Below are 22,351 nucleotides of genomic sequence, written 5' to 3' on the forward strand. Positions count from 1 at the left end.
TGATGGAGCACTCATAGTCTCTCCACAATTTATGTAGCTGCTACAACCAGCAGTCAAACACTCTGCAGAGCAAATTAATGGTGCATTCGCTGTCAGACACCAGCCCAGCTCTGTTTGTTAGTGAGTGTCCTGGAAGTAACTCCCACGACACCTAAGCCGCCCTGATTTCTCAGCTGCAGTGTCTCTCGATGTCTCTCTCGGCAGCAGAACTGGCGGAGCGGACCTTCAACAACCACCACACAACATCCCGAGTGTCTGCGGTAAATAGCTGATGACATAAAATTAAGTTAATTAGCAAGTGTCAAAATCTCCCAGTGGTGTCTACTGACTGAGTGAACTAGGGAGTAATTTCAGACACAGCTATATTCTGGCACAGTAAGCTAGCGTTGCCAAGCTACTTGTTTCCCCACAGCTCCCACTCTGACTTTAAATTAGGTAAGTTACAACTTCATTACACTCGAAGGAAATTCTTGATGACTGAACCTTTCATTACTTCTTCCACTGTCCGGAGGGACGTTTTGAAGCTCAGTGTGAGTGACTGGTCGTCGCCATCTTGGATGTTAGATGTCTGTCTAATTCAAACATGGGCATAGAGGTGTGAATTAAGCTTCGGTTAGACCTGCCAGTCAGAGTTGCCTTCAACTATGCGTAACTTTATACCTTGGTATAATTTAAATGTGTGAATTACAGACATGTGGAAATTAGCTACAGAGAACAATAACATTGATCTGACATTTTTACTTGTAGGTATGTGAGGACTGACAGGCTTTTTCAAGCCAGCCTTAAAAGGCCAGTCTTTGGCACTTGGTGTGTCGGCTTCATCTCTTAGCTGCTAGTTCTATAGATGCTAAGCTAAGCTAGGCTAATCAGAATCTGGCAGACTTTAGCTTTCCTTAGAAACACAACAGTTTGGAGGCCTTGAAGTGTTCTTCATGTTCTTTTGAGTTGTTCCTGAAGGTTCTATGGGGTGGGGGGTGTCTGGTCTGGTCTAGGTGGGTTCTGTATTTCCAAGTAACATCCACATGATTGAATACCATGTCCAAAATTTCCCCCAGCAGAACATTGAATTGTCAAAGTTATTCAGTGGCTGACTGGTGTATATAGTTCTTTAAAAAATTAAACTCAGAATATATCTTTTGTTTCCTTTCTTTCTTTCTTCCTATTAAATTTTTCCCTCTCAACAAACGCTCCATGATAATCACCCAAACGCTGGATGCTCCATTAAATTTATAACATTGTTTTAGCCCCAGTAATGAATCACTGAATACATATCACATCCCGAGGACTTCATTTCTCTCTCCGAGAGTCAACACAACACTGGCGAGACAGACAGACAGACAGATCTCTGATAGACGCTGTTATGAGTTATTATGAAACTTTAATCATCCAAGATTGGGAAAACAGTCAAAAATGGGTCACTGCAACAGCAAGTGATGAAATAAATAAAGTGGGATGTGATTTGAGTAATGGGGGTTAGATCAACACATTTGGCTGACAGTATTGACAGTTAAGCTACTGAAGATGTTTAGAAGATTACTTTATAAAATATGGACAAACTAAAGCATTAATTTGGCCGTTAACTTCACCTCGAGGTTTTCGTCTACAGTTTGACTGGTTTGAGGTCCCTCCAGGCCTATGGATGAACTTGTGTGCTGTTTCATGCATTCATTTTATTTTTTTCATTTTTGTTTCTCCCATCATTTCAGGGTTCTTTTACCCTTTTTCTTTATTCTTTCACATTAACATCACAACTGAAATCCAGCTGGCATCACTCACAGAAATGCTTTCGTTTTCATCTTTTGTGTCGAGTTGTGCAACCTCCCTCACATCTGTATGTACTCAGTCTCTCAGCAAAAGTGGGTTTTAGAAAAAGTGCACACTAATTCTTCTTCTTCTTTTTTTTCTGTCCCTAATGCTTTGGTTAAATTTGGGACAGGAGGATTTGATGCTGTGCTGAACTTACTTGCTACCCCCAGTCTTCCCTAATAACAGCTTGTTGGAGCTAATTATCTAAAAAAAAAAAAACTCCTAATTGTAGTATTCTGGTTAATTAACAAATACCTGCAAACCACCATGTTTGGGGACAGGATGCATTGATGTTGCATTTGAGAGATCCGGAGGTGGTCTGGGACGCATGTGTCTGCATTCCTTTGGTAGCATGCTCGCAATGCATCCTGGGTCACATGAAAGACCGACTGTACTCAACAGTTTTCTCTTGTTTGTTCAAAAAAAGAACCAAACAACCTATTATAAATAATAAGAAACAATCACTGTAAGTGATAAGTGTTCTTTTGTTATGTGAGCCTTTTAAAATATTCTGTCCTTGTAGCTGTTAACTAACTAAAAAATAAATAAATCTAAGTAAGAATTCACAAATGAAAGTCATGATGGTATAAAACACCCGTTCTTGGTTCTGAAACAGTGGTAGAGATCCATTAGACATATCAGATTATAAACTGCTCCCCAGATGATGTGGGGGTTTATCCAGATCTGAACTAGTGATGTTCAATACCACAAATTTCCTTTCTGATCTGATACTGAGTAAAATTCAGGCTGGTATCGGCGATACCGATCTGATATCGATACTTTGTGTAAATACATCTTAATGTGTCTGGTAAATTCAAAGAATATTAAACAGAGGACACAATTATACAAAATATGTGAATCACTAAAAACGCTAAAATGAAAGACATAAGTTAAATCATAATTTTTCGTATTCTGTGTTGTGGTTTAACTTGAGGTGTTTCACAAGGTTTGTTGTGTTGCCACAACTCAATAGTTTAGTTACTTTCCACTGCGTTCCTACATTACCTCCAATGACTGAAGTATTGCAAGTATCGATATTTTGATTTGAGAATCTATTTTAGAGTATAAAGACCTGGTATCTGAAGTATCGATATTTTGGTATTGATCCCACGTCACTAGTTTGAACACAGAAGCCCAGTGAGAGTACATTTCCACACAGAATATTCTGGTTTGTCTTCCTAATGAAAATTAATATACTCCTAAATAATATTTCTGTTTTCCCACCAGTGTCAGACTTGTTAGACTCTGTGTACACAGCCTCCCTCTCTGGGTCCTTAACCCAGTTTTCCGAAAAAGGTCAGCGTTGTGATATTTGCTTGATATTTATATCCAAGGACCTGTTGATAACAAATGTTCCAACCAGAACCACTTCCAATTATTGTGTGCATGCAGTAGGTCAGGAAGTTAGTACAACAACAGTGTGACATTCAGCCAACAAGCTCATAATACAGTCAAAGTTAAGTATATGAAGAAAAGGATAGGTTAGTTTGCTATTCACGGGTTGGTACTTAGTTTTTTAATAGTTTCTTTGGTTAACTGCAAGGTTAGGAACTTTCTGGGAAAAAAAAGACTTCGGTATCATATAAACTCTGAAACAGTGTGCAAATCTCCCCCTTTTTTCCCTATTTTTACAACATAGAACACATTAATTGCTCCATCATGACAAATAAATTGCCTGAGATATATTGGTTGGTTTAAGGTCGATGTAGTTATACCTGTAACAGCTGATAAACAGTTCAGTACTGAAGCTGGTCCCCAGGAAATATTTTTCATTTATAAAAACTAATTGAAGTGAATCCTATAGGAACTGTTTTGCAGTATGTTCGTTATTAAAATGAATTTGCTGTCTGTGTCCAAGAAGAACCAACCGAATGACTAATTTTGGTTTGTCGACTGGAAACAGGCAAGTGCTGTATACTGCACAGCTCCTTACAACCTGACAAGCATCAACACATTTTCCTTTATCGGTAAATGCTATAGTCGGAGAAAGAACTTTTTACATCAAATTGAGATTGTAGTTATTTTCAGAATAATGATGGGATATTAGTGGGTATGTGGCTCCAAGCTCTTAGTACGCCCCCTGGAAAACAGGGAGGAATAATCAGAGGAAACGACAGTGTGCTCCTTCCTCAGTTTCTCAGGATTAATTCTTTTTACACTTAGAAAACTCTTATATGAAACAGGGTAGCTGTGGTCTGAAGCAGAAGATAACTAAGAGTTAGCAAACGCTCACAAAACAACAAGGGAAATATCCAAAACACATTTACATATACATGCCTTAAACTCTTTCAGATATTTTGAGTATTTACATTAATTTAAACTTGTGTTAGAAAACTATTGTTTCTGCATAGTAATGTCTACGACAGTGTCTCTAACAAGTCTGGACCTGTAGGATGAACCAATAAAAGTACAAAATAAAACTCCCCACATTAGTTACATTTTGTGTCCAAAAAAAAGCTGTTAGAAATCCTCACAGGTCCAGATTTATGGGACGGCTGGTAAACTTAGACAGGTAAAAGTAAAAATAAAGTAGAATAAGATTAAAATATAATTAAAATGAAATGAATCATGGATTTTACTCCCTTTTTCTTATTTTTTTAAGTATTTTTACAAATCATACATAGTTTGAACAGTGAATTCACTGTTCTCAGTTTTATACCGATACGTCATATTTGTCTTTTCTCTTTTAACTCATCGTACACATGTATTTTTAAGTTGCCACACGTTGTTACGGACACAGCTCTGGGCACTTTGACCCCGACCCTGAAACTGATTGGAGTTCTGTTGATCTGCTGCAAAAGATTATTGGTCCAGCGTTTGGCCAATCCTAGCGCCTTGGATGGACCAGGGCGGCATTAGGATATACGGCTGTCCGCCTACATCTACACGCACTCTGCTATTTGTCCCCTTAGTGTTATTCATCACTGTTTGTTTGATGTTAGCATTACACCTAGTGTTGCTATTTTTGTCAAGATAGTGGTGTTTGGACCAGGTCTTTTGAGTTAGTTTGTTGTTTTTGCTTTATGGGACTCAGAGCTCTTTATTCTTTGTTGTTGTTAACCTTTCCCCTTCCTTCATCTATTCATCACTGTTTGTTTGATGTTAGCATTACACCTAGTGTTGCTATTTTTGTCAAGATAGTGGTGTTTGGACCAGGTCTTTTGAGTTAGTTTGTTGTTTTTGCTTTATGGGACTCAGAGCTCTTTATTCTTTGTTGTTGTTAACCTTTCCCCTTCCTTCATCTCAAACAGTTGCGCTCTGTTGGAGTCTTTTTTTTTTACCTTTGTACATTTTCGGGCAAAATCTTGAGATTGTGTTGATCCCACAAGACGCCTGATGATAAATAACCATTTCAGTTCCTATAAACTGTGTTGTGTTCCATCCTCTTTTCCCCTAGACAAGTAGAGTCGTAACATACGTACTTATCTTTTAAAGTGAGCACAGCTGTTAGCTTTAGCTTAGCATAGGCGCTGTATTGTAGTGTTGCCAATCAGACATTCTTTCTCAAAACTGATAAATAAACGGTAATTTTCCTGATTACTTCTTGTGACCTGTGCTCACATCGAGTACAAATGTCAATGTAATTAACACAAAGAGACTGCCTGGGGGCAGATATAGACTTGGGACCATATTCCGCAAACCACCACTACGAGGTGCAAAGACACTAAGCAGCACCTGAAAACCAGTCACGCTGGTGTGTTGATGGAAGTTGGGGATTTTCAGGTGCTGCTTGGTGTGTTTGTGTCTTTGCATGTGAATGTACAGGTCACAGGTAGTAATTAGGAAAAGTCTTGAGTTAGTTTATCACTTTTACAAACGACTGGCTAATTGACAACTCTGCATTACTGCACCTATGCTAAGCTAAAGCTAACAGGATGTTAGTTTGACCCCAAACAGGTTCACTCATAATTATTATTCTCTTTGAGCGTTACATCCCTGTCAATCACAAATGTTGTCAAATATTATCAAAGAGAATCTACGGCCATTATTTCTATTTGCTCTGAATCCTGAGTATTAAACCCTCAAATAGAGTTGTGTTAGAAAGTGAACACTGGCCAAAAAGTCTAAAACTGATGAGGAGAAATTAATTTTAAAACTTGACACATCCTCCCACAAAATGATATATATATATATTTTCCCTTTGGGAACCACATGAGAAAATCCTTCACATGCCCTTCACATGCAAACACACGCTAATATGTCCTCCCACGCTCTGGTGTCATCTTCTTCAGTGCAGTCAGAATGCTAATTGGTGAGGACGAACACTCAAACACGGTGAAATGAGCAGCGGTTGGCAATTTGTCACCTTCTCCCCGTCTTATTTTATTAGTTGAAAGAGATAACGAGAAGAAGGAGTCGGCGTTTGTCCGTGGTAGATGTAGAGAAGGAGAGTCGGATGAAAGACATGTAACAAAGGAAAGGGAACCCTCCCCCTGTCCCCACAGTGAAATCACTGTCTCATTAACCGTGGAAAAAAAAAAAGTTTAACAACTGCTACCGGAGAGGAGAGGAAGTTTAACTTCTCTGGACGAGTTGCAGTAAAGTGAAAGGAGAGGCAACACCTGAGGAGATGTGAGAAATCCGCCCAATTTTAATTATGACTGAAAGTGGATAAAATCATGTTAGGTCAAACGATCACAGCTGCTACAGATGAATTGTCCAAACGATCCAATTAGGAGTTCAGATTTTTTTTTTTTTTTTTTAAAGTCGACTGTTATTTGATGAAAGTCTCTGATGATATCACTAATAAAAACTCAGTAGAAAGTAATGAAATCTATAGTGTTGACCTGAATACATATGGTGAGAACGGACAGCGCACATAATGCAGCTGTGAAGTAAATAAAACCAAAAAAAAGGAGGTTCATACTGTACAATAACGAAGTAACAAAGACAGAGCTTTGAGGTACTCCATTGTCAACTGACTCCAAACTCATCTTGATTGCTACAGTAGAAAGTGATGAGTTGCAACAATTTATTTATTGTTTATTTAACAGGGACAACACAAACAACATTGTCACAGACAACTGGGAAAATGTCATGTATAAAACTTCTAGCTTATGCTAAATTGCAATATTTGTCCCTAGCTAGGCTTTTATATACTAAGCAATTTACACACATGACACAAAACAAAGATTAAGAAACCTCAATAAGAGTCAGATTTAACAACAAAGTGAAATATCTAATCATAAGGTAAAAATATTAATGTTCACGTCTCTGCTGCTGCTTAAACCAAATTTGAACTTGCTCACTAAATTTCTTTGGTTCTCTGTGCTACATGCTGCAGATATGCAGCCTCCTTCTCTCTGTTACCACAGGATGTTTGGTGAAGTTATTGCTGACTGATGTCCAGAGGATTTGGATAGTTCCTCTGCTAGCGTTAGCCTTAGTTGTTGTCTTTCCAAATGCATTGCAGTAGCACTTTAGTTGTATTTCTGGACTGACATGTCACAGTAGGATGGGCTTCATCTTTAGTGAAGTATTTCCCCACACTTGATGAACCAACAACCCACTGGATTCCTCACCTGTCTTGTAGGAGGCGGCCATGTTGTTACTGTCACATGATGTAGTCCAGTGGTTCCCAACCTTTTTTTCATTGGAGACTCCCCTACTTTTATCTAAGAAAAGTGGTCCCACCCCACCCCAGACCTTTCGGAGTGTCCTGAGACGGAACTTTTGGGATTAATTTGAGGAATTAGCAATTTAGCCATTTAATTCACTTTCAATTTTCTACAGAAAATAACTGTAGATCACTAATAACTCTAAATTGCAGAATTTACATCCTAACATTTAATATTGGTTGTTCTCCTAACTTCATAAATTTACTCTGCATCTTTCCGCTAACAGTGACTTCGATGAGAAAATGCCGACTTCCATGATGCCTTCACTATAACTCGGAAATTCTATATTCCAAACGAACCACTGATTTAGTCGACATGACACTTGAAGTTTCCGTGTTTTCTCTCCTTCTACACTCATACATTCAACCCCTATTAAATATGTTTCTCTATTCAATAGGAAGACTGAATTGACATGCACAAATTCTCAGTTCACTTTTAGTTAAAATACCCACTTTCCTCAAAGGCAGCCTAAAGATTTGCTTGTATTTCCAAACAGCAGATTAAAACCCTAAAGTCCCCTTTCTCTGTATTGTTTTTTTTCTTCTTCTTCTTCAATCCCGCGCCTTGTTTCAGGCCACTGACCCAGATCTGGGGGCCAGCGGAGAGGTCCACTATCGGCTCGTCAACCACCAGAAGCTATTTTCCATCAATGCCACGGGAGCCATCAGGACCGCCGTGCCGCTGGACAGAGAGGTCAGAGAGAGTCGCAGATTCGTTCCGCATGGTTGTTGAGAGTTTGTTGGATGTAATGTGAAACAGTAAACCAGTGGCAGGGGTGACGGTGTAAAGATGACAGAATGAATCTCCAGCTGTAACGTCGTGTCGCTTGATCGTGAATCTCTGTCGCGCTGAAGGTGAAAGGTCACTACTTTCTGATGGTGGAGGCCTGGGATGGCGCGGTGGACCCCCGGAGATCCAGGCTAACGCTCTCCGTCACCGTTCTGGACGTAGACGACAACAGCCCCACGTTCACCCAACAAACCTACCACGTCAATCTACCGGAGAACAGCCCGAAAGATACCGTCATCTTAAAGTTAAAGGTGAGCGGATGCATATATGCATGGAGATCTTGGTGGTTCATTGCCAAATATTACAAGCTCTCTGGAAAAATGCCTGATGCAGTATCTTATGAACTCTGAAACAGTGTGTAAATCATCTCCTATTTTGCTACACGGTGCTTAATGAAACTCAAGACCATGACAAATAAGACCTATTGGTCGGTTTTAGCCGTGATCTGATCGATAAACAGCGCAGCTTAAAAAAGATATTTTGAGAGTCTGCATTATATAAATTGTCCTACAGAGAACTGAATATTTTTCAACTCCCAGTCTTAAAAAAGTTAGGAGCATTTCTGTTCACAATGCCGCTCTTAAAAACCTGCATGAGTTATATCTGAACCTAAGGGCCTTAGTTTTAGGGTTCAGGAAGATTTGCAAGAGTCACAACTTCAGTGCAAAAGCAAAAAAAACAAAAAAACAAACCACAGTTAGAATTATTCACTTTTTACATAATAATAACATGTATTTTGATGCAAAGTATACCAATGAAACTGATCTTTTATGTACAAATTTGATCTTTTTGCAGCTTTTCCTGGCTTTTTATTTATTTATTTGTCCATTTGGTACAAATATGGCAGATTTAGCTAGAAGCTAATTCTCATCCGTGGTCCTCAGACACTGAAAACTTTATTACATTCAGACGTAGCAGCATATGCACATTTTCGTACTTTTAGGCTTTCAGTAAAAGCACGTTCCTGGTTGTTTAATATAAAAAAAGATCCATCTAAGATTAGAGTTAATAATGTGCCTTCAAGTCGTACATTTATCCCTCTTTTTCTTTTTTTCTCGTAGCCCGACTCAATTTTGCTTATTTGCTTTCATCTCCTTTGAAATGATCAAACTGATTTTCTTTTACTTTCCATTCAGAGTTCTTACAAGGTACGAATTTCACAACACTTGCAGACGCGGTTGTAGCAGAATTTAAAATAATAATAAAAGAAAAAGGAGTGGTTTTCCCTCGATGCTTCGCTGTGGAACAGTTACAAAAGAGAAAATAAGATGTGGACCACCAGCTGGACTTTAAAGGTTACTACTACCACAGGCGTTTAAGACTCAAAGAAAAAAAGTCTGCTACCAGCTCCACTTCATGCATATTCTCGTCCTTCTGGCGAATATATCTAAAAAAACCAAAACATGTATTGATGATTTTTACTTTCTATCCCCGTGTTCTGACTCACTCCTCCTCCTTTCTCTTCCTCTCTCCAGGCGATAGACGCTGACCTCAACTCCAACCTCACATACAGGATCCGAACCGAGGGCTTGGACCGGGAGATCCCTGGGCTGTTCCGCATCCACCCCACCACGGGGGAGCTGTCCGTCCTCAAGGTGCTGGACTTCGAGGCTCTGGCCCAGCCAGAACCCACGTACACGTTCACGGTGGAGGCCGTGGACGTGGAGGGGACCATGCCTCCCGGACTGGCCTCTGTTACCGTCAGAATAATGGTGAGCGCCACGTTTACGAGACGGTTTATTGGTCACGGAGAGGCTTCAATGTCAATGTCACTCTTTTAGTTAATTGTTAGTTTGGAGGAGAGTTAAATTGTCATCGTCAGTGTAGCGGGACATGCAGGACTGAGCATAAAAGGGAGATGCCAAAATAGTTTAAATGAGCAAAAGGAAATTGACTGTTGTTATTTGTTCTCTGCCGTAAATGTTACACACAGGGACAAAGGCACGTTTGCTAACAGGCTAGGTGTTCGTTTTCTTGCAAGCACTGGCTACAACGACGAGATGATGTCTCACAAATGTCTCACACCGTTAAATAGCTCTGAGCAGTTCCAGTAAACAAACGGTTTATTGTCAAATTCTGATATTAAAGCTGCACCGTGGGACATTTGTCTCTCCTGCCTCCCGTCCAATACCCTGTAGGCTCTTTGAAAATAGTTTATTTACCTTCTTTTGTGTCCATTCCTAAAATTCACTCTGAAACCCTATAGACCTCGATCTGGGATCATGTATATATTTATAAATCTGTGCACACACACACAAGGAGTTTGTTCTCTCCACTTAATCCGTCTAAGCGAGTCCTCCTGGAGCAGTGGGCGACCACACCAGTCCCTCAGAGACCACTAAACTGCAGCGCCCCCTTCCAGGTCTGCCAGAAAACATGTTTGACGTAGCCATTATGCGCTTACCAGTTTTTATTATTTGTTTTTATTTAATGCATTAGCTGCGTTACGAGAACCGAACATCACTTAAATGTGATTGTGAAGGTTGAAGCAGAAAGCCACGGCCTGCAGACTCTGCATAATGAAACGCAGATGTGTGTTTCTAAAGACTGTATTGACCTGAGGTAATAATTTTGGAAGCAAAACCGACACTAAAGCAGCAGAGACGCAGCGTGTGAAAAGGACTGTGCGTGTATGACCGCATCTCCGTGGTAACAGACGCGCCAGAAATGAGTTTAGTGACATATATTTAGCTGTAGAGCATCATCTTTCACACACAAACACACGCATGACTTAAAAATCCATTATGTAGAATAAAGGAAAACAATATTCATTAAAAGTGGAGAAGAAACCGACGCCCTAAAAACCCTAAAAATAGTTTATAATGATAGTAAAAACCTAATGCTAAGATCTAGCTGAGGAGTCTGTGACCCCTGGGGGGTTTCATATATATATATATATATATATTTGAATAGCTTGATATTGAATGCAAAATTGTAATAATAATGTATATTTATAAATAGCACTAGACTGAGTTTAATATAAAACACATATAGTAGGTAGGGGGGTCCCTACTTAATCTCTCCATCAGTTTGGGGGCTAAAAAACATTTAAGACCCCCGCCTAGGAGCGTGAAATTAGAAAAATAAATAAAATAATGAAATAATTTTAAAAAAAATACAGAAAAAAAAATGTTTTTTTGATGAAAATGAATTCTGAGTCCCAGCTTCTCAGACTGGGACACGTTGGATTCAGATTGTTTTAACTTGAAATAAAGGCAGATATTAGTCCGTCACAGAGTATTTGTAGTCACAGAATCACCTGAGCAGAACAAACAGCCCTTTTCCTCTGCTTTGTCCACCCCTCCCTCCGACGCCGCTGCAGATGGATCCTTCCTTTGTCTCAGTCTGACAACAAGTTTTCAAAAATCTGTCATTTTGCCACCGGCCGGCGAAATTAAAAGCCATTATGATTCTGTTTTCCGACGCCGCTGTCTCCTGCTGCGACTCAAACCCCGCAGCTTTTTTTACGACTGCCCCCCTCTTTTTTTTTTTTTTTTTTGCATCGCTCGCTACTCACTGTCTGCATTTATTCCACTCAGAGATGAAGTGATATTTTTCCAAATAAAACAGAACCCAAAGAAAATGTGAATCAGCATCAGTGCGGCGACTGTTTTTCCAGCATCGATGTGTTGTAGCTATAGTTCAAAGTCCTCTTCTGTGGTGGCCAGATGTTTCAGATGAGCCCTGGATGCATCTTACTGTTACAGTTTAATGGAAAACAATATATATATATATGAGGCCCTGGAATAATCTATATGTTTGCGATGCTAATGCTAGTGTGTGCTAAATCTCTCTCCAGGACATGAATGACTTTTCTCCGGTGTTCAGCCAGCCAGCGTACCGAGGCATGGTCGCTCCTAATGCTGTCAAGGGAACCATCGTAACCACGGTGATGGCCAATGACTCTGACCCCGCCGTGAGTATTTCCGCTATTCAATCAGACAATCGCTTTCTGTGCAAGACAACAGCGCTCGTCTCCTTTTAATGTGTCTGCGTGTTCTCTGGGCTTTTTAATGCTTGTGCAGGCTGTTTTGTAATGAAATGAGGGTTATCTCGCTTGAGAGTTTTTTTTTTTTTTTTTTTTCCGTTGCGAGCCGTTACGCAGCCTGGTGCAGTTAACCCCAAGTTTAAAAGGTGAGAACGTGTCCATGCAAAAGTGCACCGCGCAGGAATACGTGATGAGGAGTCGCACAGACGTACAGCAGATGCACATTTGAGATGCAGCAGCCGTGTGGGAAAAGTAGCTCTCACTCTTATTGGAAACTGAAAACAACCAAGTGGTAAATTTGCAATTTTACTCAACAAATAAATATTTATGAAGAATCTTTTTTTTTTTTTTTGCAGCAGCAGCAGCAGTGAACTTATTTTTCAATCAACTGTCTCCCACACGAGCAACGTCGTCCTATGAGCTTCTTTAAAAGCCTCAAGTTGCTTTGAATAATGTGTTTACTGCCTTCCTGCCTGCTGCCGCTGAATTGATTCACGTTTAATGTCGGGTCAGGATGCAGTATCATACTGTCCAGGCTACAGCGCGCCATAACAAAGGCACTCCCTGCACCACCATACTGCATATGCACGCGTGTGGAAATGTCATTCACACTTACCTTTTTTTAAATTAGAAATGCTTTTAAGGATTTGTCACAGTGAAGTTTCGCTGACTCACTACGAGCTGTTATGTGATGAAATGTTTCGGTGGGAGAGGTGGCTCTGACATACTGCTCAAAAGTGCTGCAGCGCCTCCTCAAAAGCAAACTCAGATGAAATGACTAATAGATGGAAATACTCCTACCTTGTAATTAAAAGAAACATCTGTATAGTCTTATATAGATATTAGATTTATATGATCTTAAAACTGTGTTGATTACATTTAAATCTCCAGAGACCCAAGAATGCATCTTAATTTATTTAAAATCAGACTGTTATCTTTATGTGTTTGGGATTAGTACGATCTAAGAAGTATAAAAAAATAAGCATCATCTTTGAACTGGAAGTAGTTTTGGTGAAAAAAAGAAAAAAACGTGGACACAGATTATTTCACTGTATATTACAATTTAAGTCGTCAGTGTGAACCAAAAATATACAACAGTTTATTTTAATGCAAAAGCAGAATTGGAAATGATGAAATCCCAACGTCCTCAAACGTGTACTTGAATTGTTAAATTTTCATTTAGCATGAATAAACAAGCATATTGACCCTTCGCTACCAGTATATGGCAGATAAAAATGTCTCCTTATGAGGACAACAGGTCTAAATGAAGCAGAATAAGAAGCTGCAACAAACCTAAAACCTAATGTCCCCGTATGAGGACGCCGGGTCTCAGGAGGTTAATACCAGACACTAAGCATGAATAGGGTACATTTTTTTACTAATATATATCACCATGAAACTTGTCCAGTTGAACACTTACATAAATACAATATTTTTTTGTATTACCAGTTTTCTGTGAATTAATATGTAAATATGCAAATGAGTAGTTATCTACTTAAGTATGCGCTAATTTGCATACATTTCCAGAACCAGAAATCTGAGTAATGGCTACAGTGAGGTTCAAAATTCTTGTTACATTTTGTTAACGTATTACAATTCCAGGTATTTACAGAGGGGACTTTGGATATCTCTTTATATCACTCCATAAATCACAAAATACTGTCAACAGTCCAAAGAAATCTAATTTTCCCATGTTATATAAAACAGACTCTGAATGATATATGAACAATCCCCTCTGTAAATACCTGCAGAATGTAGTTAGGAATCAATCTAAAGATTTCTGGCTCAGCGTAGCAGAAAAACTCATTTTGAGAAAAGGGTCTTTAAAGTTTTACGCTGTAAAATCGTGTATGTTTTTATTGGAAACCACCAGATCTACTCTGTGTAAAGAAGTACAAATGGGAAATAGACCTGGCATCCATTTGTGTGGATGTGGATGTTATTTAGACATGTAGCACCCACCCAGATCAGACTATACGCCCCCCACCCCATAGCAATGACACTCCTTGATGGCAGCAGACATCCACAGCAGGATGCACATGAAAAACTTAGCAACAACTAAAAAAAAAGCATGAAGAACATCACAAGGTGTTGTTTTGGCCTCTAAATTCACTAGATCTCAAACTGATCACATATCTGTGTTAATGCATACAGGAAATTGACATTATTCACAAAAATACCAGATAAAATGACATAATTGTACTTTTTTCTTGACATTTTGAGCCAAATTAGTGGCAGTAACTGATGAATGGTTATTATTAGCAATGTTTTAGAGGTTAATTCATGAACGTTGGACCTCATTTATCCCAGACACTGATATGTGTGTGTGTGTGTGTGTGTGTGTGTGTGTGTGTGTGTTCTAAGTATTTGGGCGTAGAGACTGGGTTTGACATTTTGGGTTCAAACTAATTGATTTCGGTATGAAATGCTGTTAGAGTCATTACACACTCATTACTGCGCTGTGCTTTAATTTTAGCCAGCTGGGCATAATATCCGACGGAGTTTCAGAAACCGTTACGAGACGGTTCAAGCTACGACGTTGAAGTAGTTTACTGTTTTGTTGAATTCGCAGGGTACCCCAGCAGGAACGGTGCGCTACAAGCTGGACCAGGAGGCGTATCCATACTCTGCCAGTATATTTGACGTAGAAGAACAGACTGGACACGTGGTCACCAGAGTGAACCTTAACGAGGAGCCCAACCTCAAGTTCAGTGTGAGTATTCACATCTGTTAATGGACCAACCAGTGGTTAACCAACCAGACTTGTGCATGGCTGAATAATTTACCTACACCGATCAGACACAACATTGTGGTTGGCAGGTGAATTTAATACTGAATTAATTAGCTAGCTGACTATGGTGTTGTCAGAATGTCAAGGTAAGACTGGGTTCCACCTTTAAACCCAAATTATATTTCTGAATATGAGAAACGTTGGACTGAAACTTAATTCTCCAGTATAGTGATGCTGCAACCCAATATATTATCACCATGGGGCAGATAGAGCTAGCGAACAATAGCAAAATTAAACAGAATTTAAGGGGCTTTTATTCTGAAAGTCCATATCAGAATGGTTTAATATCTTCTGTGTGGCGTCTTGAGGTTGTATGTTATCAGTGTGAAGTGGAATTAGTTTGTGGAAATGGATTTTTCTTTTTTATTTGAATTGAGAATCATGTGGGGGAAAAAAAGCAGACGTATTAGAGAATTTAAAGAGCTTTTATTCTGAAATTCTACATCAGAATGGTCTGATATTTCCTGAGTTACTGACTGTGTACTGTCGGGGTTCAGTGGAATTTGTTTGTGGAAACATGTAAATTTCTTTTTATTTCAATATAAAATCATGATAACTGCCATAGAAAAAAATTTAAAAATTCCCCATATTTTGAAGCCTAATGTTTGCAGATATGCGCCACCAAGCCACTAACCAGGTTAAGCTTTCCATCTATCAATCGCCAGAAGTATAAACTCTAAGAGCTCAGTTGATTCCTTGAATTTTTCTCATTGATTCTGTGAAATACCTTTATATAACACCACCTTTTGGTCCAGATATACATGGGTCCTGGGATTCTTTTCTTTGACGTTGTGATTGATATTTTTCTCTGTGAGTTAAGTTAAAATGACACCATGTCATAGTGAGCATGCTGACGTTAGCGTTTAGCTTGGAGTACGAACTCACAGAGCCTCTAAAGTGATTCTAAACAGTCCCTTTTCAAGACTTTAAGGGTTTCTTTACTCAGTTTCCCTTGATCATTGAAATCTAAGCTGTCTGAAAATGTCCAAATCTGTCTTTGACTAAACTATCAACAACCTCTTGCAGTATATCAACTCAAAGTTTAGTTAGGCTCCACTTTGAAATTGATTCATGCCACAAATTTGCCACTTTAATTTTGCTAAAATTATTTTTTATTTACATTATTGACAGTGGAGTGACGGAGATCCACCCACCGCAGGAATACTAATGCACTCTAATGCATTCAGTGCATTAAATATATCCATGTATCTTCTGAACAGGGAACACAGCGTTAGTTGATGTAATTCCCAATCAATCAAATGGAACCCGCCAAACTTTAAGCATTGGCTCTAAGACTGTACTTCAGCAGAGACATAATCACTGGATTAGTCATGTGATCCATTCAGTGGGTGGAGGTTTGGGACAACATCACGTAAACATAGTCATTAAAAATTAATTTGATCACTTCATGTTTTTTTTACATCATTTGTGTACATAAAGGTGTCTATGTGCAGTGCGTGCATACGAATCTCCATCCTCTGCACACTCTGTGTTTCCTACAGAAGCTTATTAGTTTCAAAAGTGTCTTCTCTCAGCTGCATTTCTCGATGGGGTTTTGAGCCATGCTAATTTCATCTTTTCATTGGGCTTTAATTAACACAACAAGGATTCAGCGTCCTCTGAAGATATCACTCAGGGGACTAATTTTACCTCGTTTGCTCCCAATAACTCAAAGACAAAATGAACCAGTGCAACTCCGCGTACTATTTTGGGATCCTGACTGAGACAAACAAGGTATTGATTTCAACAAGGACACGCACTAAGACAATTTAACTGATGCACACGGCGGATGACTTCTTACCTAACTTTGCAGACTTTGTGTCCCATTCAAATCATCAGTCAGTTAAAAAAAAAAAAGAAAAATAGTTGTGAGATTGAGCGAGGAACTAAAGTACCATATGTTCATAATTCCCAGCTGTTAAAGAAGCTATGTATGTCTGCATTTTCAGATTAAAACGTGTGACTATAAAGAAGAGCAATGCACATCTTGGTATTTAAGGTCTGGCTCCTCATTATTTACCCTCAGGGTCTGATTAACATTGGTTAACTCCTAGTTTTTTACAGAAAAAAGACTAAGCATAAAAACATCAATGGGGATACAAAACCCTGGTCTGACCTTCCCATGCATATCTGTGCCTAGACTTAGGGTTAGTGTAAGACTTAGGGTTAGGGGGTTAGACTTAGTGTTACAGTTAGGGTTAGGGGTTAGCGTTAGACTCAGGTTTAGAGGGTCAGATTTAGGGTTACTGTCAGACTTAGGGTTAGGGGGCTAGACTCAGGGTTAGAGTCAGGGCTAGGGCTAATGTTAGACTCAGGGTTAGGGGTTAGAATTTGGGTTACTGTCAGTGGTAGACATAGGGTTGGGGGTCAGACCTAGGGCGATGGTTAGTGTTAGCCTAAGAGATAGGGGGCCAAACTTAGGGTTAGTCTGAGAGTTAGGGTTAGGGTTAGTGTTGCACTTAGGGTTTAGGGGGTTAGACTAAGGGTTAGTGGTAGTGTATGGTTTAGGGGGCCAGACTTAGGGTTAGTCTTAGACTTAGGGTTAGTGTTAGACTTAGAGTTCAGGAGTTAGACTTAGGGTTATTGTTAGACCTATGGTTTAGTGGGTTAGACTTAAGGTTTAGGGTTGAACGTCAAAATATACAGAGATTAGTCACAAATTAGCTACACATTTGCAACATGTTCTGCATTCAGCTGTTCCCACTATCAACGAACAGCCGAATGGTATGAATGGCGCTAAATAATAAATAAGACATAGTGTAGGGAAGTAAGTGACTGTGGATTTCTTGTATTTGTGATGATGTTGTGTCTTCTGTGTGAGACAGCTGGTGGTGGTGGCCTATGACGATGGTGAGCCTGTGAAGGAGAACACCACTCTGGTAGAGATCACCGTCCTCCAGCCCTCCGTTATCCCAGTGTTCACTCAGGAAGAATACAGGTATGCACACACACACACACACACACACACACACACACACACACACACACACACACACACAGAGTGGACACCAATCTGCCAAAACATTAAGACCACTGATAATTCAATGTTGTGCAGGATGCAGCCTGACACAAACACACACACACCAAAATGTTTTCTGAACAACTCGAAAAAACATGAAGAACATCACAAGGTGTTGACCCGGCCTCCTACACAATATTAGGAAGGTGGTCATAATGTTATGCCTGATCCGTGTATTCTTGCAGAAGTAGTCCCTTAGTGGAGTTGAGAGACATTCATCTTAATTTCATTCGCTTAATTGGAAACAAAAGGATCTGAAGTTTTGGATGATGTCCAGTTGGCTCCTCTGGACTAAGACAGAAGGTTTGCTTTTTTTTTTTTTTACGTGACAAATGTAATGAATGGCATTAATACGGGAGTAATTATGGGGATGGAGGTTTATAATGCAACAATTCATTATTTTCACAGATGGATTACAGGCGGTTAATATATTTTGACCACATTTCAGCATAGACATCAAAAAAAAGAAAGAAGAAAAAGCAGATACGTGGACACTTCAATACCATTAGCATAACTCTTTTTTTATTTATAACTGTTTTCTTTTTAGCTGCAGATGCTCCACACAGAAGTTGCAAAGTCCGAACAGCATGATTCATGTTTGGCTGCATAATTCAGTTTTGATTACAGCTTAGACGTTGTGCCTTGGTGAACACAAATCCTTGAAAATAATAAAAACCTGAATTTATGAGGTTTGGTAAAGTCGGCAAGGACTCTCTTTCCCCGGAACAAATCTACAGCGCGGCATCAACTATCTGCTCAAAGTTTTACAAGTACAGCTGGCTCTGCAACCCCATACAATGCAGCTTTACATTGAATTTTAAGGTCAATAAATATTAATACTTTGATTACATCAGTATCAATAGTGCATTTTTCATGCAATAGTAACATAAAATATGTGTTTCTCTTCATTCTACAGCTACATAAATGTGTCTGCAAACATAATGTAAAATAACAATGGGGTTGAAAGGAGAAAGTGCACTTTCGGTTGGTGCTTGTTTCATGAGATCATTGGGGTCACCTCAGGTTTTGTTTTTTGTGATTGGTTGCGTCAGATGGAAATAAGCCTATAATCTCTAGTCATTTCCTCAGTTCCGCTGTCTCGATGTGTTATTGTTTCCATTTTTTATCCTCTGTCTGTCATTGGGGCAGGAATGATGTCAAAGACGGACGATTACGTGACAATTATGGGGGAAGATGCTTTTAAAAGTTAGATTTTTCATTTCCGTGGGGGGTTGAAAACATGGCCGGGGGCTTTAAGTTGGTGAACGGTGTTTTCGTCGATTAATTTCCGATGAGGCGTCATGAGAGGATTTTTATTCGTTTGGATACGAGGACGAACTGATGAGAATGTCCTGATCAAAGGCCAAAGTCATGGTCTTAACTCGACTAGAGTCCAAAAAAATGTCCATGCTAGATTTAGCCGCTCTGCTAGCTAAGTTTTCTAACGTTAGTCGTCTTACTTCCTTTTCTCCTCTTCCTCTATTCAATACTTAACTACTTTGAAACCGAATGTGTGTCTTTGTTTTCCGGCGGCACATTTGTGTTTCTGAAATCTGAGATGTTGCTCTTTACAGCCAATATGACGCCATTATCAGGGTCTTCATACGATGATTTGTTACATTACATACACTATGAGACCCACCATGGACAGCAATATGCTAGCTTGGTCCAAATAGTTTCCTGTTATGTACTGACCTCGCTCCCCCATCACAGAAAGAAAAGTTAATGTGGCCAACACTGAAAAAAAACTTTGGGGACCCCTGAGTTAAAGTTCTGCCGGGTGGGAGCCAATTAATGAGGTTTCTCTCTGTCCATGAAAACTTGCATCGCCACCCCATGAAGTCTAAAGTTTGTCAGCCCTCAGGCCACCCCCCTGGTAGCCTGCCCTCTGGTCACATGCTAATGATGATACAATTCTAGACAAATGTCTAACAGGCGTCTGCCCTTTTATTCCTTAAGGCCGTAGATGTAACTAGGGACAGGGACGGTGTGTCCCCACAAATATTCCAGATCTGCTCAAATGGCCCCATTAGGAATTGTGATAAAAAAAATAATAATAAAATTAATGTTAATAAGACATTAATTTGTCTGAGGAAGTGAAGCAGGTGACTTTACTCTAGGAAAGGTGGAAGTCGCCGTGAGAAGACAAGAGCGTTGTATTTTCTGTAACCACACTCTCACCATTTGGTTAATCACCAACTAACCTAATGAGGTGGTGGGAGGAAGCATCAGGGTTGCGATTCAGAAACTGTCAAACACAGTTGAACTTTTCCCTTCTCAGGGGCAGCATACAGTAAGTACAATCCTTCTAATCCAATTAAAGGTTTGCCAAAATTGCAACAAAAACCTTCCTCTTGCAGGAGCTCCCATTATCTCCCCACTAATCAGACCATTATCTCCCCACTTTTCTCGTCCCCCTCCCTGGATGACAACCAGAGCCCATTGATTTGGTCCATTGCCATCACACCAAAGCTCTCAATTTGGAAATATATAGGCAATATGGAGATAACTTTCATGCCCCAAAAGATTCACCATATACACATATACACCATAGTGGTTAAAACTTTTAGAACAGTGTCAGTATCCTCTGGTATAGTTGGTCAAAACTTCATCCTGCAGCAAGATAATGACCCCAAACTTTAGTCCAAGCTAAACCAGAACTACCTCAGGATAAAAACAAGATGGAAAGCTTGAAAACATGGAGTGGACCATGGCCCAGTCTCCAGACTTTAACCCCATGGAGCTGGTTTGTGCCCCTAAAGTGCTGCACATTTCTGGGAACTTGTGCAACAAAACTTGGAAGAACTCTCTGAAAAATACTTGATTTCCATTTATGGAAAGAAAGAAAATTTAGAATATACTTTGGGTGACATATTGATTTTTTTAAACCCTTTAAAGCCTGAATGTATCGCTGGTGATACGTTCAGGATGGACTATTTTACTGTAACGATGAGTAAATATTCTAGAATAATCTCTAGTAGTAAAACAGGGTTCCATGTGTTAGCTGTGTTAGCATGATGTGGAAATCTGGGGACATTTATAGCTAAAAGCTCCATCTGTGAGTTACGGTAAATCAAATAATCCGTAATCTTTTTTTTTATGCGAAGGCGAATGTTCATTTCGTAAAGGCTTAACTTCAGTTGTTTATTTGGTCTGTGCTTTCATTTCAGAGTAAAATGAGACATTAAACTTCACACACTTCAATAAAACAAAGAAAGAAATATTGTAAAACTTTTAACTGGTATTGTACCTTTTGGCGCATTTTCCGTGTCTTACTTCTTCCTTTATCTGGAGCGACAGGGATGTAAAGTGCAACTTGACTGTTTGGCGGAGGCGTAATGAAATTATTATGTTCGTGCTCAGATGACAGCAGCCTATCTGTGACTGATTGCCAGTGACAGAGAGGGTTTTATTTCCTCTTTCTACGCTCTTCACCAACACTTTCACATACATCATATATTCCTCCGGCTTTTACGATGATACAACTCTGCCTCAGTAAATAATACCATCATTCTTAAAAGTTTTCTCTGTTCAAACACCTGAGCTAATGTTCGACGTTTTCAAGGAGGACCGCGAGGAATGCGGCTTCACTGCGTTGCAGGCCAAATTTGAAGATGTCAAGGTTTGTGTTTCGCACTGAGCAGAGCGAAGCTACTCTCTATTTTTAGGAAGAAGGTTTGAGGCAGAGAGAGATGTCAGCGAGCCATATAATAACTGCATTTATGAATATGGAACGTAGCTTGCGGCTAAAAGAGCGTGTGTGTGAGTTTATCTGAATGTGCACGTTTTAGGATCTGTAGTAAATCATCACACGTGTTAATGTGTGATCACTCACATTTTTATGGGCTGTGTAAGTGCTCTTTGTTTCCTTTCTGTGCAGCGTTGTCTCTTTGGGTGTGCACACCTTTATGTCCTCGTATTTTAGCGCGTGTGTTTGTGCGTGTTTTCTTTGTTCTTCTAAATCCATGTTGCATTCACGCAGTGTACCCGCTTTGAATTGATTACTGCAGCTTTATTGAATAAAAGCTAACCAGTGTGGTTTTAAGAGCCTTACTAATGCAGCTTAATGATGTTGCATGGTCGCGGCACACAGGCTCGTAGCCACGGGCAAGACTGAATAATATGGAAGCTCTGATTCGACAATGAACAGATCAAGATGGTCAAACAGAAACAAGTGGCTCTTTGAAAATATGCAGTTTTTTATGTGGTTTTAGGTGTTTCTGTTAATATGTAGCTGGTTGAATATCTGTGCAAAGAAAAAGAAATAAATGGATTCTGACCAAAACCCATACCATCTAGCCCTGGCACTACCCACAGAGGAGGCTTCACCACAAACTCAA

At 39.6% G+C, this 22,351-nt stretch overlaps 1 protein-coding gene across 7 annotated transcripts in view; it reads left to right on the forward strand.

The window, feature by feature from the left end:
• LOC125022862 (protocadherin-15-like) overlaps nt 1-22,351 on the forward strand; it is a 217,664-nt gene that overhangs the window by 132,305 nt on the left and 63,008 nt on the right. For all 7 annotated transcript variants that reach the window (XM_047609811.1, XM_047609812.1, XM_047609813.1 and 4 more), the window contains exons 21-26: nt 7,998-8,117; nt 8,279-8,464; nt 9,689-9,925; nt 12,013-12,129; nt 14,774-14,914; nt 17,818-17,930. In XM_047609811.1, the coding sequence (XP_047465767.1) occupies nt 7,998-8,117; nt 8,279-8,464; nt 9,689-9,925; nt 12,013-12,129; nt 14,774-14,914; nt 17,818-17,930 (914 nt within the window). The remainder of the gene's footprint in view (nt 1-7,997; nt 8,118-8,278; nt 8,465-9,688; nt 9,926-12,012; nt 12,130-14,773; nt 14,915-17,817; nt 17,931-22,351) is intronic.

This window comes from Mugil cephalus, chromosome 16 (genome assembly GCF_022458985.1).
Source record: "Mugil cephalus isolate CIBA_MC_2020 chromosome 16, CIBA_Mcephalus_1.1, whole genome shotgun sequence".
Taxonomy (NCBI): domain Eukaryota; kingdom Metazoa; phylum Chordata; class Actinopteri; order Mugiliformes; family Mugilidae; genus Mugil; species Mugil cephalus.